At 36.9% G+C, this 19,677-nt stretch overlaps 1 protein-coding gene across 1 annotated transcript; it reads left to right on the forward strand.

Annotated features, from left to right (window-relative positions):
• Positions 1-18,640: 18,640 nt before the first annotated feature.
• On the forward strand, positions 18,641-19,222 carry LOC100457432 (large ribosomal subunit protein eL21-like). Its single transcript, XM_054553622.2, has one exon. It carries the CDS (start codon positions 18,687-18,689, stop codon positions 19,176-19,178), a length of 492 nt encoding a protein of 163 aa, XP_054409597.1. The 5' UTR covers positions 18,641-18,686; the 3' UTR covers positions 19,179-19,222.
• The last annotated feature ends 455 nt before the right edge of the window (positions 19,223-19,677 follow it).

The following is a 19,677-nucleotide window of genomic DNA, read 5'->3' on the forward strand; positions in this document are numbered from 1 at the left end:
TTAGGTCTTCAGTGGCCCTGTTATATCGCTGACTATTGCCCATTTCCCTGTATGTCCACTTCCACTCTTGGATACATAGAAGGTAGAGAGGCTCCTATAATTGGAAAATAATCTGGATTTTGTTTTACATTTGGTTTTAAATATACAGACGTATTGTAAGTGTTTGGTTGAGTGGCATACATATCCAATAACAAACAGGTCACAGAGGAACTTATTGAGGACCCTGAAAGGGAGACCTCTGTAAGAGAAGGAAATTTGGTATGCAGAATCAGATCCTACCATAGGCCCTTGGCTGGGGTAGAAAGATTAGTTCCAGCTATGCATGTCTGATACTGTAACCTGGGCCAGCTTCATGGGTCTGCAACCTCTACAGTCACACAAGGACCCACACTCAGAAGAGTCCCAAGCTTTCTTTTTTTTTTTTTAATTCTCTGCTGTCACTATCTTATACTTCTTAACAATTTTTGGACAAGGGAAACTGAATTTCCATTTTTCACTGAACTCCCCATGTTATTTGGTCAGCCGTGACTGCAACCCTTCCTGTGGTCCTTCTTTCATTCCAGTTTGAAATAGTTCCTCACTTAACTAGGTTATCCTCTTATGGAAATACTGTATGGTGGCAGTAGGATTCAGGGATCAACCCTCATTGGTTTATTTCTTCCTAAAAATTAATCAAAGAAAGGATAATTGCTCAAGGGTCAGGAGAAGAAGTAATCTAATTACTACTGGAATACCTTCTTTATCGTTCTTAAGAAAAGTGACACAATAAAAACTTATAACTATTTTCTAGCCAGGTGTGTTGACTCGTCCCCCAAAAATTCACTTTTTTTTTTTTTGAGATAGAGTTTTGCTCTTGTTGCCCAGGCTGGAGTACAATGGCACAATCTTGGCTCACTGCAACTTCCACCTCCCCGGTTCAAGCAATTATCCTGCCTCAGCCTCCCGAGTAGCTGGGACTACAGGCATGTCCTACCACGCCCAGCTAATTTTGTATGTTTAGTAGAGACAGGGTTTCTCCATGTTGATCAGGCTGGTCTTGAACTCCCAATCTCAGGTGATCCATCTGCCACAGCTTCCCAAAGTGCTGGGATTACAGGCATGAGCCACCACGCCCGGCCCCAAAATTCACTTTTTATTTTACATTAAAACATTTTTCTATACCATGCGACAACTTATTGGTATGTCTTCTTGATTTCCATTTCTGAGAGGAGAAAAATGTAATAATCTGCCAATACAGAATAAGAAAGTAGGTTTGAGAATTCCTCAATGGGCTTACATTTGGACAAGGTATAAAATGCAATCTCATCCTTATATCTCCAGTGGGAAGCATGGCAGGTAAAATAATGTTAGGTAAATGTCTGGAGAGCTGGCATCTTGTAAATATTTTCAACCTAAAGTTTTATAGATAGAGTCTGATCCAGGCTTAACTTCATGTCTGGTCAAAGTCTGTACATAATGCTTTAGTTTGTGCTGTCACCCAAGCTGTCTCTCTTGGTTTTTCAATATCTTTTGTTTAGCTTCTCTAAGGCAAGGGCTGTCTAAATTGCTTAGTTTTGTATACATGTTACCACACCACAAATTAATATGAAGTGACCTGCATCTATTTCCTACCACATTTCAAGCTTTACTTTATGAGTTTACAGCAAGAATTATGATAATAATAAATACAAATATTTAATCAAATTCAAAATCCTGTTTTATAACGTCTTCATAAAAATTTAGCCAAGTCCATCTTGTTTTTTTCTTTTTAAGTGGAAATGCTTTACATTTAAAATGTACTTAGGGCAGTCACCAGAAATGAAATATTCCTTTTGGAGGAAAGACATCATGAAGAACACAGACATAAGTCTAAGGATGGCATCAACAGAGGTGTCAGGCTCTGAAGGAAAACGGCAGCAGCCTGAAATGAAAGGGACTCACATGAGGGGTTTTCAGGATGATGGTTCTTTCAGGAATTCCATCTTTAAAAATCACAAAATAATATAAACATAAAATCCCTCCAATGTTATTTAATGAACAATTTTCTAAAATATTTTAGATTTTTGATGAATACATAGGAATATGAAAATTTGAAATTGTGGGAGAGCTCTATAAAAGAGGGCTTTTATCTTTTTATTGCTTGTGATGAAAGACAAAGACAGCAAGATACCTTGAATATAAATCAGAATCTTATCTAAAACAGCAAGGGGAAAGTCTTTATAAAGCACTTGAGAGACCATTTACGGATGCATGTTTTAATTTTTCCCCAAATTATCTTCATTTATTTTTTTCAAAACCTATGAGGTAAGAATGGAGATTGTAGGAACAATTTGCAGAAACTCACCCTTAAATCTTTCTTCTGGTTTCCTCTGCTCCCTGGGGAGAAGTTCTTGTGTTGGAGAGGGTATTTCAGAGAATTTAATTGTGTTCCTTAGCGTAAAATCAGACCTGTCTAAAACACTTCAGAACAATTAGCAAATTGTCATCTATTTCTTTCTTCTTATACCCTGGTCCCCAGGGGAAAACGGAGAACTGTCACAGTGGTAATTGCAGGCATTCTTTTTCCTTTACTTTTTTCCTGCTGAGTCTTAATCCAAGCCTTATGCAAATACAGTTTTAGGATTTACAGAAAAGGAGCAAAATTTAGCCTCGAAAAGCCAAACTTATTTTCCAGTTCCATGATTTCCTCCTTCTTGGTATTCCACAAAGGAGCTCATTTCCATTTCATACTCCCTGAGAAGGAGCATTATCATATCATCATGAAGAACTAAATTAGTTCCTATTATCCCTGTGCCATAGTGTGAGGTCAGCCAATTGGAATTTACCCTTGCTGATCTTAGAGCTTGAGCTGCTGGGGAACAGTAAAACCAGGCAGTGAAGGTGCCTAGTGTTCCTCCTGAGGAATTTAAAAAAGGAAAAAAAAAAAAAAAAGAAAAGAAAAGAAAAAAAAGACTATCGCTCAGGTTTTGATAAGGAGAAGGGTAATTTCATGCCAAATGATGTCAGCACTGTGATTTGAATCTTTCATTATCAATTATTATTTCTGAGAGCAAATGCACTTGAGAAAGGTCAGTACCCCTCACTTTTAAGCTCTCATCATCAGGTACAGCATCACATGCCTTGTGAAATTGCAGTCTCTTAGTGGAGGCTTGAGCCTCTCCCTGGGGGAATAGCTCATTAATCCTCACAAGATGTTGCTTTAATAAGCCTGCTTTTCTTCTCATCTTTTTCTTTATGATTTTCAGTCTACCTGTCTATGATCTGTTTGGGCAAGTGAATGAGCCACAAGGGCTAGAAGTGGTTTGACTTTCAAGTTAGCCAAGTATGCAAAAGGAGTTAACATAGTAGGCCTGAGACTGCAGTTCTTAGGACAGTGAGCATTAGACCTGTTTGCAAAGCTGGCCCTTAGCAGATGTCTGGGACCTTGGATTTGGAGAAGGCTCCTACCATCCCCAGAACTGGTGAGTTACTCACTGTCTACAAAATGCTTATACAAATAATGTGGTTCAGGTTGAACACCTGCTTCCTTATGGGAGTCTGGAATTTTGCTACATGCCAGGCAGAGAGTGCCTATGTGACTAGCCCCCGATAAAAGCTTTGGGCACTCAGTCTCTAATGACCTTCCCTGGTAGACGACATTTCGTGTATTGCTGGAGAAATTAAGTGCATAGTACATTAGTGTACTGGGAAAGAACTCTTGGAAGCTTGTACCTGGTTTTCCCCACACTTGGCCCCATGTGGCTTTATCCTTTGCTGATTGGACCTTGTATCCTTTTGCTGTAATAAATCACAGTTATGAGTACAACTATAAACTGCGTCCTGTGAGTCCTCCTAATAAATCATCAGACCTGGGATGGTCTGGGGGACCCCTCAACACACAAGGTATAATAAAAAGGAAGCCTACTCCACTTTTCACTGTGACTTTTAAGATTAAAATCTGAAGTTATAATTTCTTTTATTATTTGATATCACTTTAGCTAACCTCTAAAATAACTTAAACATAGAATTATGAATTCTGAGAAAGCTTTATGTAAACTGTAATTTTGGAAATAAGGTACTATCGTTGATTCTATACTTAAATTAGTTATTTCTGTAATAGTGTATTATATTCTACTCAAATTGGGTGTTGTGGCAGCTTTTATTTTTAAAGAAGTTATCTAGTGAAATAATTATTTTCTCAGTAATACCACTAGTTTATGGAGTGCTACACTATAAAGGCTTGGGGTTCCGATTGAATTATTTTCCCTGGAGAAGAACATTGAGCTGAATGTTCTGAGAAATAAATATACTGTATTTGAAAAATATATTAGAGACCACAAGCTATAACACTGCCAGGATATTTTTCTGAGATGCCTGACATAAAGAACTATAGCTTTAGGTGATTATATTATACATTACATTAGAGTATGTCAAAATCCTTTAGAAATTCTTTAGATGGCCACGAATATTGCTTCAAATTTTAGTTTAACAGGATGACTGAGGGAATATTGGATTAAGTTGGTTACACAGCAAGTGAGGGACAAGAGTGGGAAAACAAAACTTCTCCTAAGAATAGTTCACTCTCCAATTCTTCTCCAGTTGTGGACATCTTATATACAGAGGCACATGAATATCAGTAGACCTCTGCTGACTCAGAGGCTCTTGTGTCTATAAATGCAACTGCTAGCTACAGGCTAACTAACTCCTAGTGCCAGAATCAAAGTCCTATTTTCTCAAGACTTTGTCTTCCAGAGTCAGAATGGATTGCTTCTAATATGTGTAAATAATACTATGCTTCAACTTGCTTCTAAACAGAGCTCTATCTAGTTTATTAACTAGAATCCATGTGCTATAGGTGTGGGGTTTTGAGCAAGATACCAAATCTGCTTGTGAACCCTCTGATGTGACTTAGGCTACAATGTTTATTTTTTGAGTCTTGTCGTGTAAATTGTAAAATGGCAATGATATAACCTACTGCACAGGTCTGTAGGAATAGCTAGAGGAAAAAGCCACTATGTAAGTACAGGGCCTACAGACTGTGCCTGAAACATCCTGGTAGACGTTAAATAAATGATAGAAATTCTGGCCCATCTTTTGTCCATTGGGAGAATCACAGCCTTTGACAGACAGATGGTGAAGGAAGCGTATGTGAATAAGTGAAATGCATTTGTATTCAACTCACTTTGGAGCAATTAATTGGAGTTTCCCATGTGAGAAATAGTTTAATTGAAAAATCACTGTTTGGAATTCAAAGCATTTTCTCTCAAGACTTGTGACTTGAAGCTCTGTTTATTTTCTCTGTATACTTTTTTTAACAACATTGCATGTTTCTCCTTATTAAACCAGATGGGCTTCTCATTAAACCTTATTTCAGTGATTAAAAAAAAAGAAAGCCTACTTCTCTGTGACTTCTCCCCCTGTCCCATGATTGATACTATGACATCTAGTATTTTACATTTTAGATCAGGGCAAATTTGATGAAAACCCATTTAGTCATTTTTTGGGAATATAGTAATAGATAAGTAAGTAGATGTAAACTTTATTTCCTTTATATTTGGAGATGATAATTATAGACATTGACACTTGCTCCTCTCCCTAACTTCAACTAATGTATTGACGATGCTAATTTGTTCCTGATAATGTGGTTCCAGTGTATGAATTTTAAAATCTCCTTTGTAACTTCATATATTATCTAAAGATGCTTGGGAACAAACAATTGCAAAACAAAGCAAGCCTTAGATAACAGGATCAGAGCAAGTAAGGGTTAAGAAGCAAAAATTGAAAAATGTGTTGGGCAAGCTAGAGAGTTAATTGATAGAGAACACATTTCATAGCATTAGCATGGGAATTAAAAATAAAGACTAGAGAGAGTTGAAGACAAAGAGAAAAGAAACATTTGCTTTTAAGTATAATGCCAAGAAATTCATCCTACATGAGTAACCTAGACTTATCCACTGCCATAGTCCTAGTCCCCTGTACTCTCGTCATACATTGTGATGTGTGATGCCCTTGATGTACCATGTGCACATTGCCAAGCTATCAATCATGTTTCATCCTGAACCCAGAATGACCTTTACCTATCAGCCTGCTTAACAAACATGTGTTCAACATGTAAGACTCATCTGTTACTCTCTCTGTAAAGACTTTTTGACACCAACCCAGGTAAAACTGATCAGTATCTTCTTTGGAACTTCTCTGTATTCAGTAATTACTTAGACCAGAGTATCCTTAACTTAATATTATTGTATTTGTTTCTTTATGTGACTTTTTTTCTTTAGATTATAATTTTCTTATGGGCTAAGAACCTAATTCATCCTTACATGTAGGTGGCACAAAAATTTATTTAGATTAGTGGCCAATTGTATAAGTGAAGACAACAACAAAAAAATTAAAACAAAGAATAAAAGCAGAAATGAAGAGGATCTCATAAATTTAATAAAATGGTACGGAAAAAAGCACAGTGTTTTTCTCACCTAGGTTGAAGCTATGGGGAACGAAAGTTTCTTCTTTCACATCAGTGTTCAAATATGACTGATTACAAAATGATTAAAAAAAAAAACAAAAACAAAAGAAAATATAAAAATTTTTTATCACTAAATTATTCATTTTTAATGGATGAACTATAATCTTGGGGTCTGAGTAATACCATGAACACAAATACAAGACAAAAGAAGAGTAAACTGCAAATCCTGGCCTTCACATTTTTTCTTCGACAGTAGAAAATTTCAAACTTAAGATAGCTCTCAGACATTTCAGTTGAAAAGTCCAAAAATAAGGTGGACACAAGCACTGATGTTTGGCAGGAGGCTAGAAGACACTTTGATCTCCTCAAAGTCACAGTTTGGCCCTGGAGTATTACCTTACTGTGGTCTACTTCATTTATGTCTTTATTTTTCCACTTTTAAGCTACATTTCAGGCATCAGTGATTTTCCAAGATGTATAGGCCTCGGCAGTAGCAGTTTCTAAGGCCATCAGAGTTCTGCATTCCAACATCAATCACATGAGAAGTTTATTGGCATGAAGACACTTTCTCATTATGAAACACCAAGAGAAAATGTTTCTTAATACATTTGATTCAAAACTGGCAGTGCTAGTCTTGAAGTAAACAATAAACTTTGAGCAACCTTAGTATATGTAATTATCAATTGAAGGTATGATATTGACCTACCATTAGGCATACAATGCCTACATGAATTTGCTAGCTGCTAAGACCCTGGAAGTTTTGATAACCAGCCATCACCTGCTCTTTTTAGATGGTCCTCATGATCAGGACTTGTTATTTAATTCTTTGTGAAGCTGTCAAACTCCGGTTTTCTAAGGCGAAACTAGAACAAATATTTCACTTTTAGAGCCTCTTTCTTTATCACACTAAGAGTACATTCTATATAGCTGAGACAAGAAAGAGGGTAAAATGTATAATTGTTTACTTGAAATGTACCCATATTAAATAACTATTAAGTGCTATGAAGTGTACTGAGAACTTAAAATAATATAAGGATGAATATTACTTTGTCTCTGTTCTTAAAGAGCTTGCAAACAGTGGCTGAGGAAGGTAAAGTGAAATATATAACTAAAGCAAGAAATAAAATGATAACTTTGGACTTACAATTATTTTTATAGGGGTTCAGGGAAATAGGAGTCTCTTCAATCTGAGGATAAAAGTAAAAGGATAAAAAGTAAAGAAATAGTTCATTTAAAATGTGATACAGAGGGGCGGGGCTAATATAGCCAACTAGAAGCAGTGGTAATCAGAGGCTCCCATCGAAAAGAACCATAATAGTGTGTGAATCCTGCACCAGCAACCAAGGTATCCAGGTTCTCTCATCAGAACTGACTAGGTGGCTGGTGTGATCCACAGAGAGGAAGGAAGAGCAGTGTGGTTGGGGGGCCCACCTGAGAGCCACACAGGGCAGGGGAGCCCCTACCCCTAGCCAAGGGAAGCAGTGAGTGAACATGGTACCCAACCTGGGAACTGTGCAACCCATGGATCAGAAGATCGCACTCGTGAACCCACGCCACCGGGGCCTAGGGTCCCAACCCTGGAGCCACGCAGATTCTCAACAGCCTCTCAGCTAGAATCTGCTTAAGCCTGCTGAGTTCCCAGGGGAGGAGCAACCAGCACCACACCTGCAGCTACCTGCATCTAAGCCTTTTGAGCTCCTTGCGGGGGAGGCAGCAGTCAGCACTGGGACTGATAACTACCTAACATGCTAAACTCCCTGGGCGTGGGAAGGGCAGCAGCCATCTCTATACCTCCAGGCTGTACTTTTTTCGTGCTGGAGCCAGGGAGTCTGGACAGCTTAGTCCCAAGAGGAGTCCCCCACAGCCCAACACACCAGCTATGGCAGTCTGTAACTGGAGTGCCTCTTCAGGTCTGATCCTGACTCCTCCCCTTCTCACTGGGCAGGGCCTCCCTATGAGAACTCCAACAACTCCACCCAGGGGCGCAGAGACAGAACCCTGATCTCCCTGGGCCTGAGCCTCTAGAGGGAGGGGTAGCCAGAGTCTCTGCAGACCAGCAGATGTTCTGAGGTATCCAGGCAGCCCAGACGAGTGGGTTTTCCCCCAGAGAAGCACACCACCTCCACAAAGGGACAGTGAAAGTTCTTCATTAAACAGGTCCTGTTTTCCATGCCACCCAACTGAGTGAGACACTCCAACAGGGGTTGCCAGACACCCTATACAGCAGCGATCATACTAGCATGAGGTTGGTGCCCCTTGAGGTCAGAGATCCCAAAAGAAGGAGCAAGCACCCATCTTTGCTATTCTCCAGCCTCCTTGAGTGACCAGGCATGGCAGTGAACTAGGTGAATAGGGCCTGAAGTGAACTCCCAACAAACCACAGCAGCCCTACAGAAGAGGAACCTGACCATTGAAAGAAAAACAAACAGAAAGCAACAACAACAGCATCAACAACAAAAAAGTCCCCACAGTAACCCCATTCAAGGGTCAGTAGCCTCAAAGATGGAAACTAGACAAACTCATGAAGATGAGAAAGTATCAATTAAAAAACGCTGAAAATCCAAAAGGCCAGAGTGCCTCTCCTCCTCCAAATAATCACAATGCCTCTCCAGCAAGAGTGCAGAACTGGACAGAGGATGAGATGGACAAATTGACAGAAATAGGCTTCAGAAGATGGGTAATAAAAAACTCTGCTGAGCTAAATGAGCATGTTGTATGTTGTAACCAAATGCAAAGAAGCTAAGAACCGTGATAAAAGGTTAGAGGAGATGCTAACTAGAATAACCAGTTTAGATTGAAATATAAAAGACCTGATGGTGCTGAAAAACATATTAGGTGAACCTCATGAAGCATGCACAAGTATCAATAGCCAAATCAACCAAGTGGAAGAAAGAATATCAGAGTTTGAAGACCACCTTGCTGAAATAAATCATGCAGACAAGATTAGAGAAAACAAAATGAAAAGAAATGAACAAAACCTCCAAAAAATATGAAACTACATAAAAGGATAGAACCTATGATTGATTGGAGTACCTGAAGGAGATGGGGAGAATGGAAACAAGCTGGAAAACACACTTCAAGATATTATCTGGGAGAACTTCCTTAACCTAGAAAGACAGGCCAACATGCAAATTCAGGAAATACAGAGAATACCACTAAGATACTCCACAAGAAGATCAACCCCAAGACACATAATCATCAGATTCTCCAAAGTTGAAATGAAGGAAAAAATGTTAAGGGCAGCCAGAGAGAAGGGCCAGGTCACCTACAAAGCAAAGTCCATCAGACCAACAGCAGACCTCTCAGCAGAAACCCTATAAGCCAGAAGAGACTGGAGGCCAATATTCAACATTCTTAAAGAAAAGAATTTTCAACCTAGAATTTCATATACAGCCCAACTAAGCTTCATAAGTGAAGGAGAAATAAAATCCTTTCCAGACAAGCAAATGCTGAGGGATTTTGTCAACATGAGGCCTGCCTTGCAAGATCTCCTAAAGGAAGCACTAAATATGAAAAGGAAAAGTTGGTACCAGCCACTACAAAGCACACCAAAATATAAAGACCAGTGACACTATGAAGAAACGGTATCAAGTAGTGTGCAAAATGACCAGATAGCATCATGATGACACATAACAACACTAACTTTAAATGTAAATGGGCTAAATGCTCCAATTAAAAGACACAGACTGGCAATTTGGATAAAGAGTCAAGATCCATTGGTGTGCTGTATTCAGGAGACCCATCCCACATGCAAAGACACACAGAGGCTCAAAATAAAAGGATGGAGGAAAATTTACCAAGCAAATGGAAAGCAAAAAACAGCAGGAGTTGCACATCTAGTCTCTAATAAAACAGACTTTAAACATACAAAGATCAAAAAAGACAAAGAAGGGCATTACATAATGGTAAAGGGATCAATTCAACAAGAAGAGCTAACTATCCTAAATATATATGCACCCAATAAAGGAGCACCCAAATTCATAAGACAAGTTCTAAGACACCTATGAAGAGACCTAGACTCCCACACAATAATAGTGTGAACACCCCATTGTCAATATAGACAGATCAACGAGACAGAAAATTAACAAGGATATTCAGAACTTGAACTCAGCTCTGGATCAAGTGAACTTAATAGACATCTACAGAACCCTCCACTCCAAATCAACAGAATACACATTCTTCTCAGTGCCACATGGTGCTTTTTCTAAAATCAACCACATAGTTGGAAGTAAAACATTCCTTAGCAAATGCAAAAGAACTGAAATCATAACACACAGTCTCTCAGACCACAGTGCAATCAAATTAGAACTATTTAAGAAGCTCACTCAAAACCACACAATTACATGGAAATCGAACAACCCACTCCTGAATGACTCCTGGATAAATAATGAAATTAAGGCACAAATCAAGACGTTTTTTGAAACCAACAATAACAAAGAGACAATGTATCAGAATCCCTGGAACACAGCTAAAACAGGAGGGAAATTTAGAGCACGAATTGCCCACATTAGAAAGCTAGAAAGATCTCAAATCAACACCCTAACATCACAATTAAAAGAGCTAGAGAAGCAAAAGCAAACTAATCCAAAAGCTATCAGAAGACAAGAAATAACTAAGATCAGAGCAGAATTGAAGGAGATGGAGACACAAAAAAACCCTCCAAAAAAGTCAGTAAATCCAGGAGCTGGTTTTTTGAAAAAATTAACAAAATAGATAGACTGCTACCTAGACTAATAAGAAAAGAGAGAAGAATCAAATAGACACAATAAAAAAAGATAAAGGGGATATCACCACTGACCCCATAGAAATACAAACTACCATCAGAGAATATTATAAACACCTCACACAAATAAGCAAGAAAATCTAGAAGAAATGGATAAATTCCTGGATACATGCACTCTCCCAAGACTGAACAAGAAGAAGTCAAATCCCTGAATAGATCAATAAACAGTTCTAAAATCAAGGCAGTAATTAACAGCCTACCAACCAAAAAAAGCCCAGAACCAGATGAACTCACAGCTGAATTCCACCAGAGGTACAAAGAGGAGCCGGTACCATTCCTTTTGAAACTATTCCAAACAATTGCAAAGGAGGGAATCCTCCCTAACTCATTTTATGAAGTCAGCATCATCCTGATAACAAAACCTGGCAGAGACACAATAAAAAAAGAAAATTTCAGGCCAATATCCCTGATGAACATCTATGCAAAAATTCTCAATAAAATACTGACAAACTGAAGTCAGGAGCACATCAAAAAATGTATCCATCTCAATCAAGTCAGCTCCATCCCTGGGATACAAGGCTGGTTCAAAATATGCACATCAATAAATGTAATCTGTCACATACAAGAACAAATGACAAAAAACACATGATTATCTCAATAGATGCAGAAAAAGCCTTTGATAAAATTAAACATCCCTTCATGTTAAAAACTCTCATTAAACTAGGGTTGATGGAACATATCTCAAAATAATAAGAGCTATTTATGACAAAACCACAGCCAATATCATACTGAATGGGCAAAAGCTGGAAGCATTCCCTTTGAAAACCAACACAAGACAAGGATGCCCTCTCTCACCACTCCTATTCAATGTAGCATTGGAAGTTCTGGCCAGGGCAATCAGGCAAGAGAAAGAAATAAAGCGTATTCAAATAGGAAGACTGGAAGTCAAATTGTCTCTGCTTGCAGACAACATGATGTTATATTTAGAAAACCCCATCATCTCAGCCCCAAAACTCCTTAAGCTGATAAGCAACTTCAGCAAAGTCTCAGGCTACGAAATCAATGTGCAAAAGTCACAAACATTCCCATACACCAACAATAGACAGGCAGAGCACCACATCTGAATGAACTCCTATTCACAATTGCTGTGAAGAGAATAAAACACCAAGGAATACAGCTAACAAGGGACATGAAGGATCTCTTCAAGGAGAACTACAAACCACTGCTCAAGGAAATAAGACAGGACACAAACAAATGGAAAAACATTCCATCCTCATGGATAGGAAAAATCAATATTGTGAAAATGGCCATACTGCCCAATGTAATTTATAGATTCAGTGCTATTTCCATCAAACTACCCTTGACATTCTTCACAGAATTAGAAAAATCTACTTTAATTTTCATATGGAATCAAATAAGTCCCCATATAGCAAGACAATGCTAAGCAAAAGCAACAAAGCTGGAGGCATCACAGTACCTGACTTCAAACTATACTACAAGTCTACAGTAACCAAAACAGCATGATACTTGTACCAAAACAGACATATAGAAAAATGGAACAGAACGGAAACCTCAGAAATAACACCACACATCTACAACCATCTGATCTTTGACAAACCTAACAAAAACAAGCAATGGGGAAAGGATTTCCTATTCAATAAATGGTCCTGGGAAAACTGGCTAGTCATATACAGAAAACTGAAACTGGACCCCTTCCTTCCACCTTATAAAAAAATTAACTCAAGATGGTTAAAGACTTAAATGTAAAACCTAAAACCATAAAAACCCTAGAAGATAATCTAGGCAATTTCAGGACATAGGCATGGACAAAGACTTCATGACAAAAATGGCAAAAACAATCACAACAAAATCCAAAATTGACAAATGGGATCTAATTAAACTAAAGAGCTTCTGCACAGCAAAAGTAACTATCATCAGAGTGAACAGGCAACCTACAGAATGGGAGAAAAGTTTTGCAATCTGCCCATCTAATAAGGTCTAATATCTAGAATTTATGAGGAACTTAAACACATTTACAAGAAAAAAAAAACCCATCAAAAAGTGGGCAAAGGATATGAACAGACACTTCTCAAAAGAAGACATTTACGTGGCCAGCAAACATATGAAAAAAGCTCAACATCACTGATCATCAGAGAAATGCAAATCCAAACCACAATGAGATATCTCACACCAGTCAGAATGGCAATTATTAAAATGTCAGGATACAATAGATGGTGGCAAGGCTGTATAGGAACACTTTTACACCGTTTGTGGGAATGTAAATTAGTTCAACCATTGTGGAAGACAGTGTGGCGATTCATCAAGGATCTAGAACAAGAAATACCATTTAACCCAGCAATTCCATCACTGGGTATATATCCGAAGGAATATAAATTATTCTACTATAAAGACACATGCACATGTATGCTTATTGCAGCACTATTTACAATAGTAAACACATGGAACCAACCTAAATGCCCATCGATGATAGACTGGATAAAGAAAATGTAGTACATATACAGCATGGAATACTATGCAATATTGGTTAAATACTGCATATGAAGGAATGAGATCATGTCCTTTGCCAGGGACATTGATGAAGCTGGAAGCAATCATCCTCAGCAAACTAACACAGGAACAGAAAACCAAACACTGCATGTTCTCACTCATAGTTGGGAGGTGAACAATGAGAACACATGGACACAGGGAGGGGAAAAACACACACCAGGGCCTGTTGGTGGGTGGTGGGGGAGGGTTGGAAACTTATATTATGGGTCAATAGGTGCAGCAAATCACCATGGCACACATATACCTATGTAACAAACCTGCACTTTTTGCACATGTATCCAGGAACTTAAAGTAAAATTTAAAAAATATAATAATAAAATGTGATATGAATGTTGAGAAAGAAAAAAGATTCAAAGAACCAAAATCAACCTTGAAAAATAGAATAAAATGAACACACAGGCTGGGAATTAGGGCAGAATCTACAGCAGTTCACTTTGGATGAACTGTGGGAATGTGAAGACTGAAAGAAGGAACGACTAGAAAGATGGGGTTAATCACATTGTGAAAGACGCCAAGTTCCACAGGAAGCCACATTTACTCTCGTATCCAACAGGGACTTATTGGTGGATTTTAAAGTAGCTAATAACATGTAATAATATGATCAGAGTGGCAATTTGAAAAATAAATCTATTCATTGTTTGAAGAGAAAAATGGGGGCTCACCAGACAATGAGAAGGTAATTGTAAAAGCCAAGCCTAATGATAGCCTGAACTTGAGCTTGCAAATAAAATTGGGAAGGAGGAAATAACCATAACAATAAAGAAATCCAATAAATTATTTAGTAGATTTTAAGGTTAAAAATAAATCAAAGATCAATTTAAGATCTTTTTTCTTGCTTAATGATGGTCACATTAACAGAACTAGAACAAGGGAAATTGGGGATGGAAGTGTGATGGAAGTGACATGAGATTATATTTTGGATATGTTCATTTTAGATAATGTTGGACCATTTATGTTAGAGTCTATAAAAGTTTATAAGATATGTGGATATGGATTTTTAAAAAATAGGGCTACAAATAAAATCTGGGTTCATCGGCTTTCTTGTGACAAAACCATAAGAGTTGATAAGTTCACCAAGGGAAAGAGAGTAATGAAGAAAGAGAAGCCCAAAAAGGGAACTTTGAAAAAGTAGACAGCATCAAAGAACAGATAGGTAATACAAGCAGAGAAGTGGAAACTAAGAAAAATAAAAAAGAAATGCTAGAAATCAAAAACACTGGAACAGAAGTGAAGAATAACTTTGATGAGTTCATGATTATATTGGAAATAGCCAGGGAAAGAATCAGTGAGCTTGAAGATAGGCAAATAGAAACTTTCCAAAATCAAGTGCAAAGAGATGCAAAAAGAAATGATAATAATAATACCACAACAAAATAGTCAAGAAATGTGGGACAACCTCAAAAATTATCAAACATGCATAGTTGGTCTACAACATGAAAAAAAAGAGGGAACAGAGAAAAAGAAATATTTGAAGTAATAATAGCCAGGAGATTACCAAAACTAACGAGAGATAACAAACCACTAGATCCAGCAAGCCCAGAAAACACCAAATGGAATAAATACCCAAAAATCTACACCTAAGCATATCATATTCAAATAGCAGAATGCTAAAAACAAAGGAGCCAGACGAGAGAGAGAAAAAAGGAACTTATCCATAGAAAAATAAGGATCAGAAGTGCAGTGAACATCTCTTCTGAAATTATGCAAGTAAGAAGACAGGAGAGTGAAATTTTGAAGTGTTGAAAAATTAGTCACTAACCTTGAATTTTATATTAAGCCAAATTATTTGTTTAAACTGAAGGAGAAATACTTTCTGAAATATACAAATACTGAGAGAATTTATTGCCATTAGACTTGTCCTGCAGGAAATGTTAAAATAAGTTCTTTAGGGAGAAGGAAAGTGATATAGATCAGAAATTTGGATCTACATTGAGAAAGAGAGAACATCATAGAAAGAATAAAGAAAGGTAAACTAAAATCTTCTATTTTTCTTATTCATAATTGATGAATTATGAATAAGATGACTAATTATGCTATACCATTACTTGCAAAATGGTATAGCATAATTTGGGGGTAGACATAGATCACTAAGAAATGTATATTGTGTACTCTAGACAACCATTAAAAATTTGTTGTAAAAATGTGAAGTTGATAGGATAAGATGGGATTTAAAATAAAATAATAAACATATGCTTAATCAAAACCATAAAGCCGGCAAGAGGGAAAGAGAAATAAGGAACAAATGCAATGAATAGGAAATGGTTACAAACAATCCAAATATATCAATAATCACTTTAAATGTGAATAGTCTAAATTCACCAATTAAAAGACGGAAATTGTCAGAATGGATTAAAAAAAGAACAACTAAAAATAGTTGTCTAAAAGAGACCTGTGTTAAATATAAAGACTCGGGTTAATAGTGAAAGTGTGTAGCACCACTATTCACCTTAGTCAAAAGGTAGAAACAACTTTAATGTCCATCAATGAATGAATGGATAAACAAATTGTAAGTATATAGATATAATGAAATATTATTTAGCTATCAAAATAATAAAGTACAAATATACATTAGAACAAGGGTGAACCTCAAAAACATTATGCTAAATGAAATAAGCCAGACATAAGAGGCCACATATTATGATTCCATTTATATGAAATGTCTAGACTAGGAAAATCCATAGAGACAGAAAGCGTATTCATGGTTACCAGAGGCTGTAGGGAAACAGGATTGAGGAATAACTGCATATTAGGTATGGTGTTTCCTTCTAGGTTATGAAAATGTTTAGGGATGAGACAAAGGTGGTGGTTGCACAACATTGCTGATAGACTAAATGCCACTAAATTGCTTTAAATTGCTTTAAATAACTTTAAAATTGCTAATTTTATGCTATGTAAATTTTATCTTAATAAAAAAATAACATGAAGGGAGGAGAAAGATATATTATGCTAAAACTCATCAAAAGAGAGCTGGAACAACCATGTTAATTTAAGACAAAGTAGGCTCCAAAACAAGAAAAAATGATCATGGATAAAGAGGCGCACTAAATAAGATAAAAGAGTGGGTTCTCCAAGGAGCCATAACAATTATAAATGTTTTTGCACCTAACAACAGAGAATAAAAATATGTGAGGCAAAAACTAATACAACTGTGAAGGAAAACAATTTTTGCTATTAAAAGTGAAGATATGAACACCCCCTCTTTCAGTAATGATAGATCAAGAAGGCCAAAAATGAGGTTACAGTTAACCTGAAAAGCACCATCAATCAACTTGATATGACTGGCATCCTTAACTTGACAAATATTGCCTACAAATTATTTGCAACTGATGTAATACTCAATGGTGAGAAACTTGACATTTTCCTCCTAAGATTAGGAATGAAGTAAGAATGTCCATAACCATTTTTAGACAACATTATAATGGAATTCCTAGCTAGGTCATTAAGACAAATAAAGGAAATAAAAGGCATATAGATTGGGAAAGAATAAATAAAACTTTCTTTACAGATAACATGACTGTTGATGTAGAAGTCCTCAAAGAATGAACAAAAACAAAAACAAATCTCCTGAAACTATTAACCAAGTATAGACTAAGGGACATAATAATTAAATGCAATGTGATATCATAGATGGAATGCTGGAACATAAATGGAACATTAGGTAACAACTAAAGAAGCTGGAATAAAGTGTAGACTTTAGTAATGACATATCAGTATCAGTTCATTAACTGTATCAAATGTACTATACTAGTATTAATATGTAAATAATAGGGGAAACTGGGTGTAGTGTATGTGGAAACTCACTGTATAATCTTTGCAATTTTTCTACAAATCTAAAATTGTTTTAGATAAAGTGTATTTTAAAAAGAAATTAATTTTGGGCAAATATCTGTCTGCTTAGAGAGAGAAGGGACTAGCTGAAGTCTCTGGTCCATAGAATAACTCTGCTGTTTGATTACAAAATGGGTATTTGAACAACTGAAAAAAAGAAATAAATATCCAGTGAATCAAACCAATGATATCACTGTTACAGAATTTCTCAGAAGAGATATACTATCTGCTTACATCAGAAAAATGTTGCAGAAAAAAATGTCTATGTAAGCTAGCATTTGAATCACTTAATCTTAAACAAGTTCCTAATCTTCCTGTGCTTAAGTTTCCTTCTCTGTAAAATGGTAATAAATGTATCATTGATCTGATACAAGTGTTAGGAGCACAAATGGGTTAATAATGGAAAGTACTTGGGCTGGTGTCTGGCAGAAAGTAAGCACTCAGTTCATCATCATCGTCTTCATCATCATCATCATCATCATCATCATCAAGTAAGTTATAAAATGCAAGCTTGAAATGCAGAAATGCATGTGGAATCTTCCCTGATGTCTTTAAAATTGAAATGGTTTCTCTCATTTCTCAAGATTTTTTTAGGCACCTTTCAAGGCAATATTTGTACCCATGAGGCATGAGCAAAAATGTGTGTGCTATGATCTTCTATGTTCTCTGCAGTTCCTACCTTGTTTTTCTTCTGCTGTTGCTTTGAGACCTGTTATTTCAAAGAGGAAAAAGAAAAGCAAATTCCATACAAATACTCTGAGTTTCAGGTAGGGTTAAAGCATTGATGGATAAAGGTATCCTTCTGACAGTAACACAAGGTAATGTGAATTTTTGTTTGAATTTTTTTCCCTCTGCTCTTGGACAGGGACAAACCTTAAAAGGAGTATCCAGGGCATGATAGCTCTTCTCCAAAAATAAGCTATTTGTGTGACATTCCTTTCTGGTTGTCATTTTTCTTTATGTCAGCTTGGAAAAAACTGACAGAATCACTTTGTCCATGTAATTCAAACAATAAAACATTGAGTTGTGAAATTTTAAGGTGCCTTCCAGTTTCAAGATTCTATGATTTCAGCCATTGAAGGTAATGTTGGAAAAGAGTCTTTTAGCCTTTCGGCCGGAACCGCCATCTTCCAGTAATTCGCCAAAATGACGAACACAAAGGGAAAGAGGAGAGGCACCCAATATATGCAATATATGTTCTCTAGGCCTTTTAGAAAACATGGAGTTGTTCCTTTGGCCACATATATGCGAATCTATAAGAAAGGTGATATTGTAGACATCAAGGGAATAGATACTGTTCAAAAAGGAATGCCCCACAAGTGTTACCATGGCAAAACTGGAAGAGTCTACAATGTTACCCAGCATGCTGTTGGCATTGTTGTAAACAAACAAGTTAAGGGCAAGATTCTTGCCAAAAGAATTAATGTGCGTATTGAGCACATTAAGCACTCTAAGAGCCGAGATATCTTCCTGAAACGCGTGAAGGAAAATGATCAGAAAAAGAAAGAAGCCAAAGAGAAAGGTACCTGGGTTCAACTAAAGCGCCAGCCTGCTCCACCCAGAGAAGCACACTTTGTGAGAACCAATGGGAAGGAGCCTGAGCTGCTGGAACCTATTCCCTATGAATTCATGGCATAGTAGGTGTTAAAAAAATAAATAAAGGACCTCTGGGCTATTAAAAAAAAAAAGAGTCTTTTAAATGTTATGTTCTTATAATAGTAACTGTGTCATTTTTCAGTCAATGATAATTTGTGTCACACTTAGGAAAATAGATCCTTATGTTCATTAATGATGTAGTCTAATATTCTAAGGTATTGTGATATTGTAAAATAATGTATTTGGTCTGTCCCCATTATACAACTCTTAAAATCTTTGGAATCTCCAAAGTGATGTCTTTTTGTGTGCCAGTGAGTCAATTGATGGGTGGCAACCCCTAGGTAGCTGCAGGATGGGAGCTAGTCACAGGAAAGACCAAGACATAATTAGAGGGTTGGAACCTTCTGCTCCATCCCTGAATCTCTAGGGAGAGAAGAGGGACTCAAGATTGAGCTAATTATCAATAGCTAAGTATTTAATCAATCATGTCCACATAATGAGACTTTCATAAAAATCTGAAAGGACTGAGTTCAGACAGCTT

This window comes from Pongo abelii, chromosome 3 (assembly GCF_028885655.2).
Source record: "Pongo abelii isolate AG06213 chromosome 3, NHGRI_mPonAbe1-v2.0_pri, whole genome shotgun sequence".
Lineage (NCBI taxonomy): Eukaryota > Metazoa > Chordata > Mammalia > Primates > Hominidae > Pongo > Pongo abelii.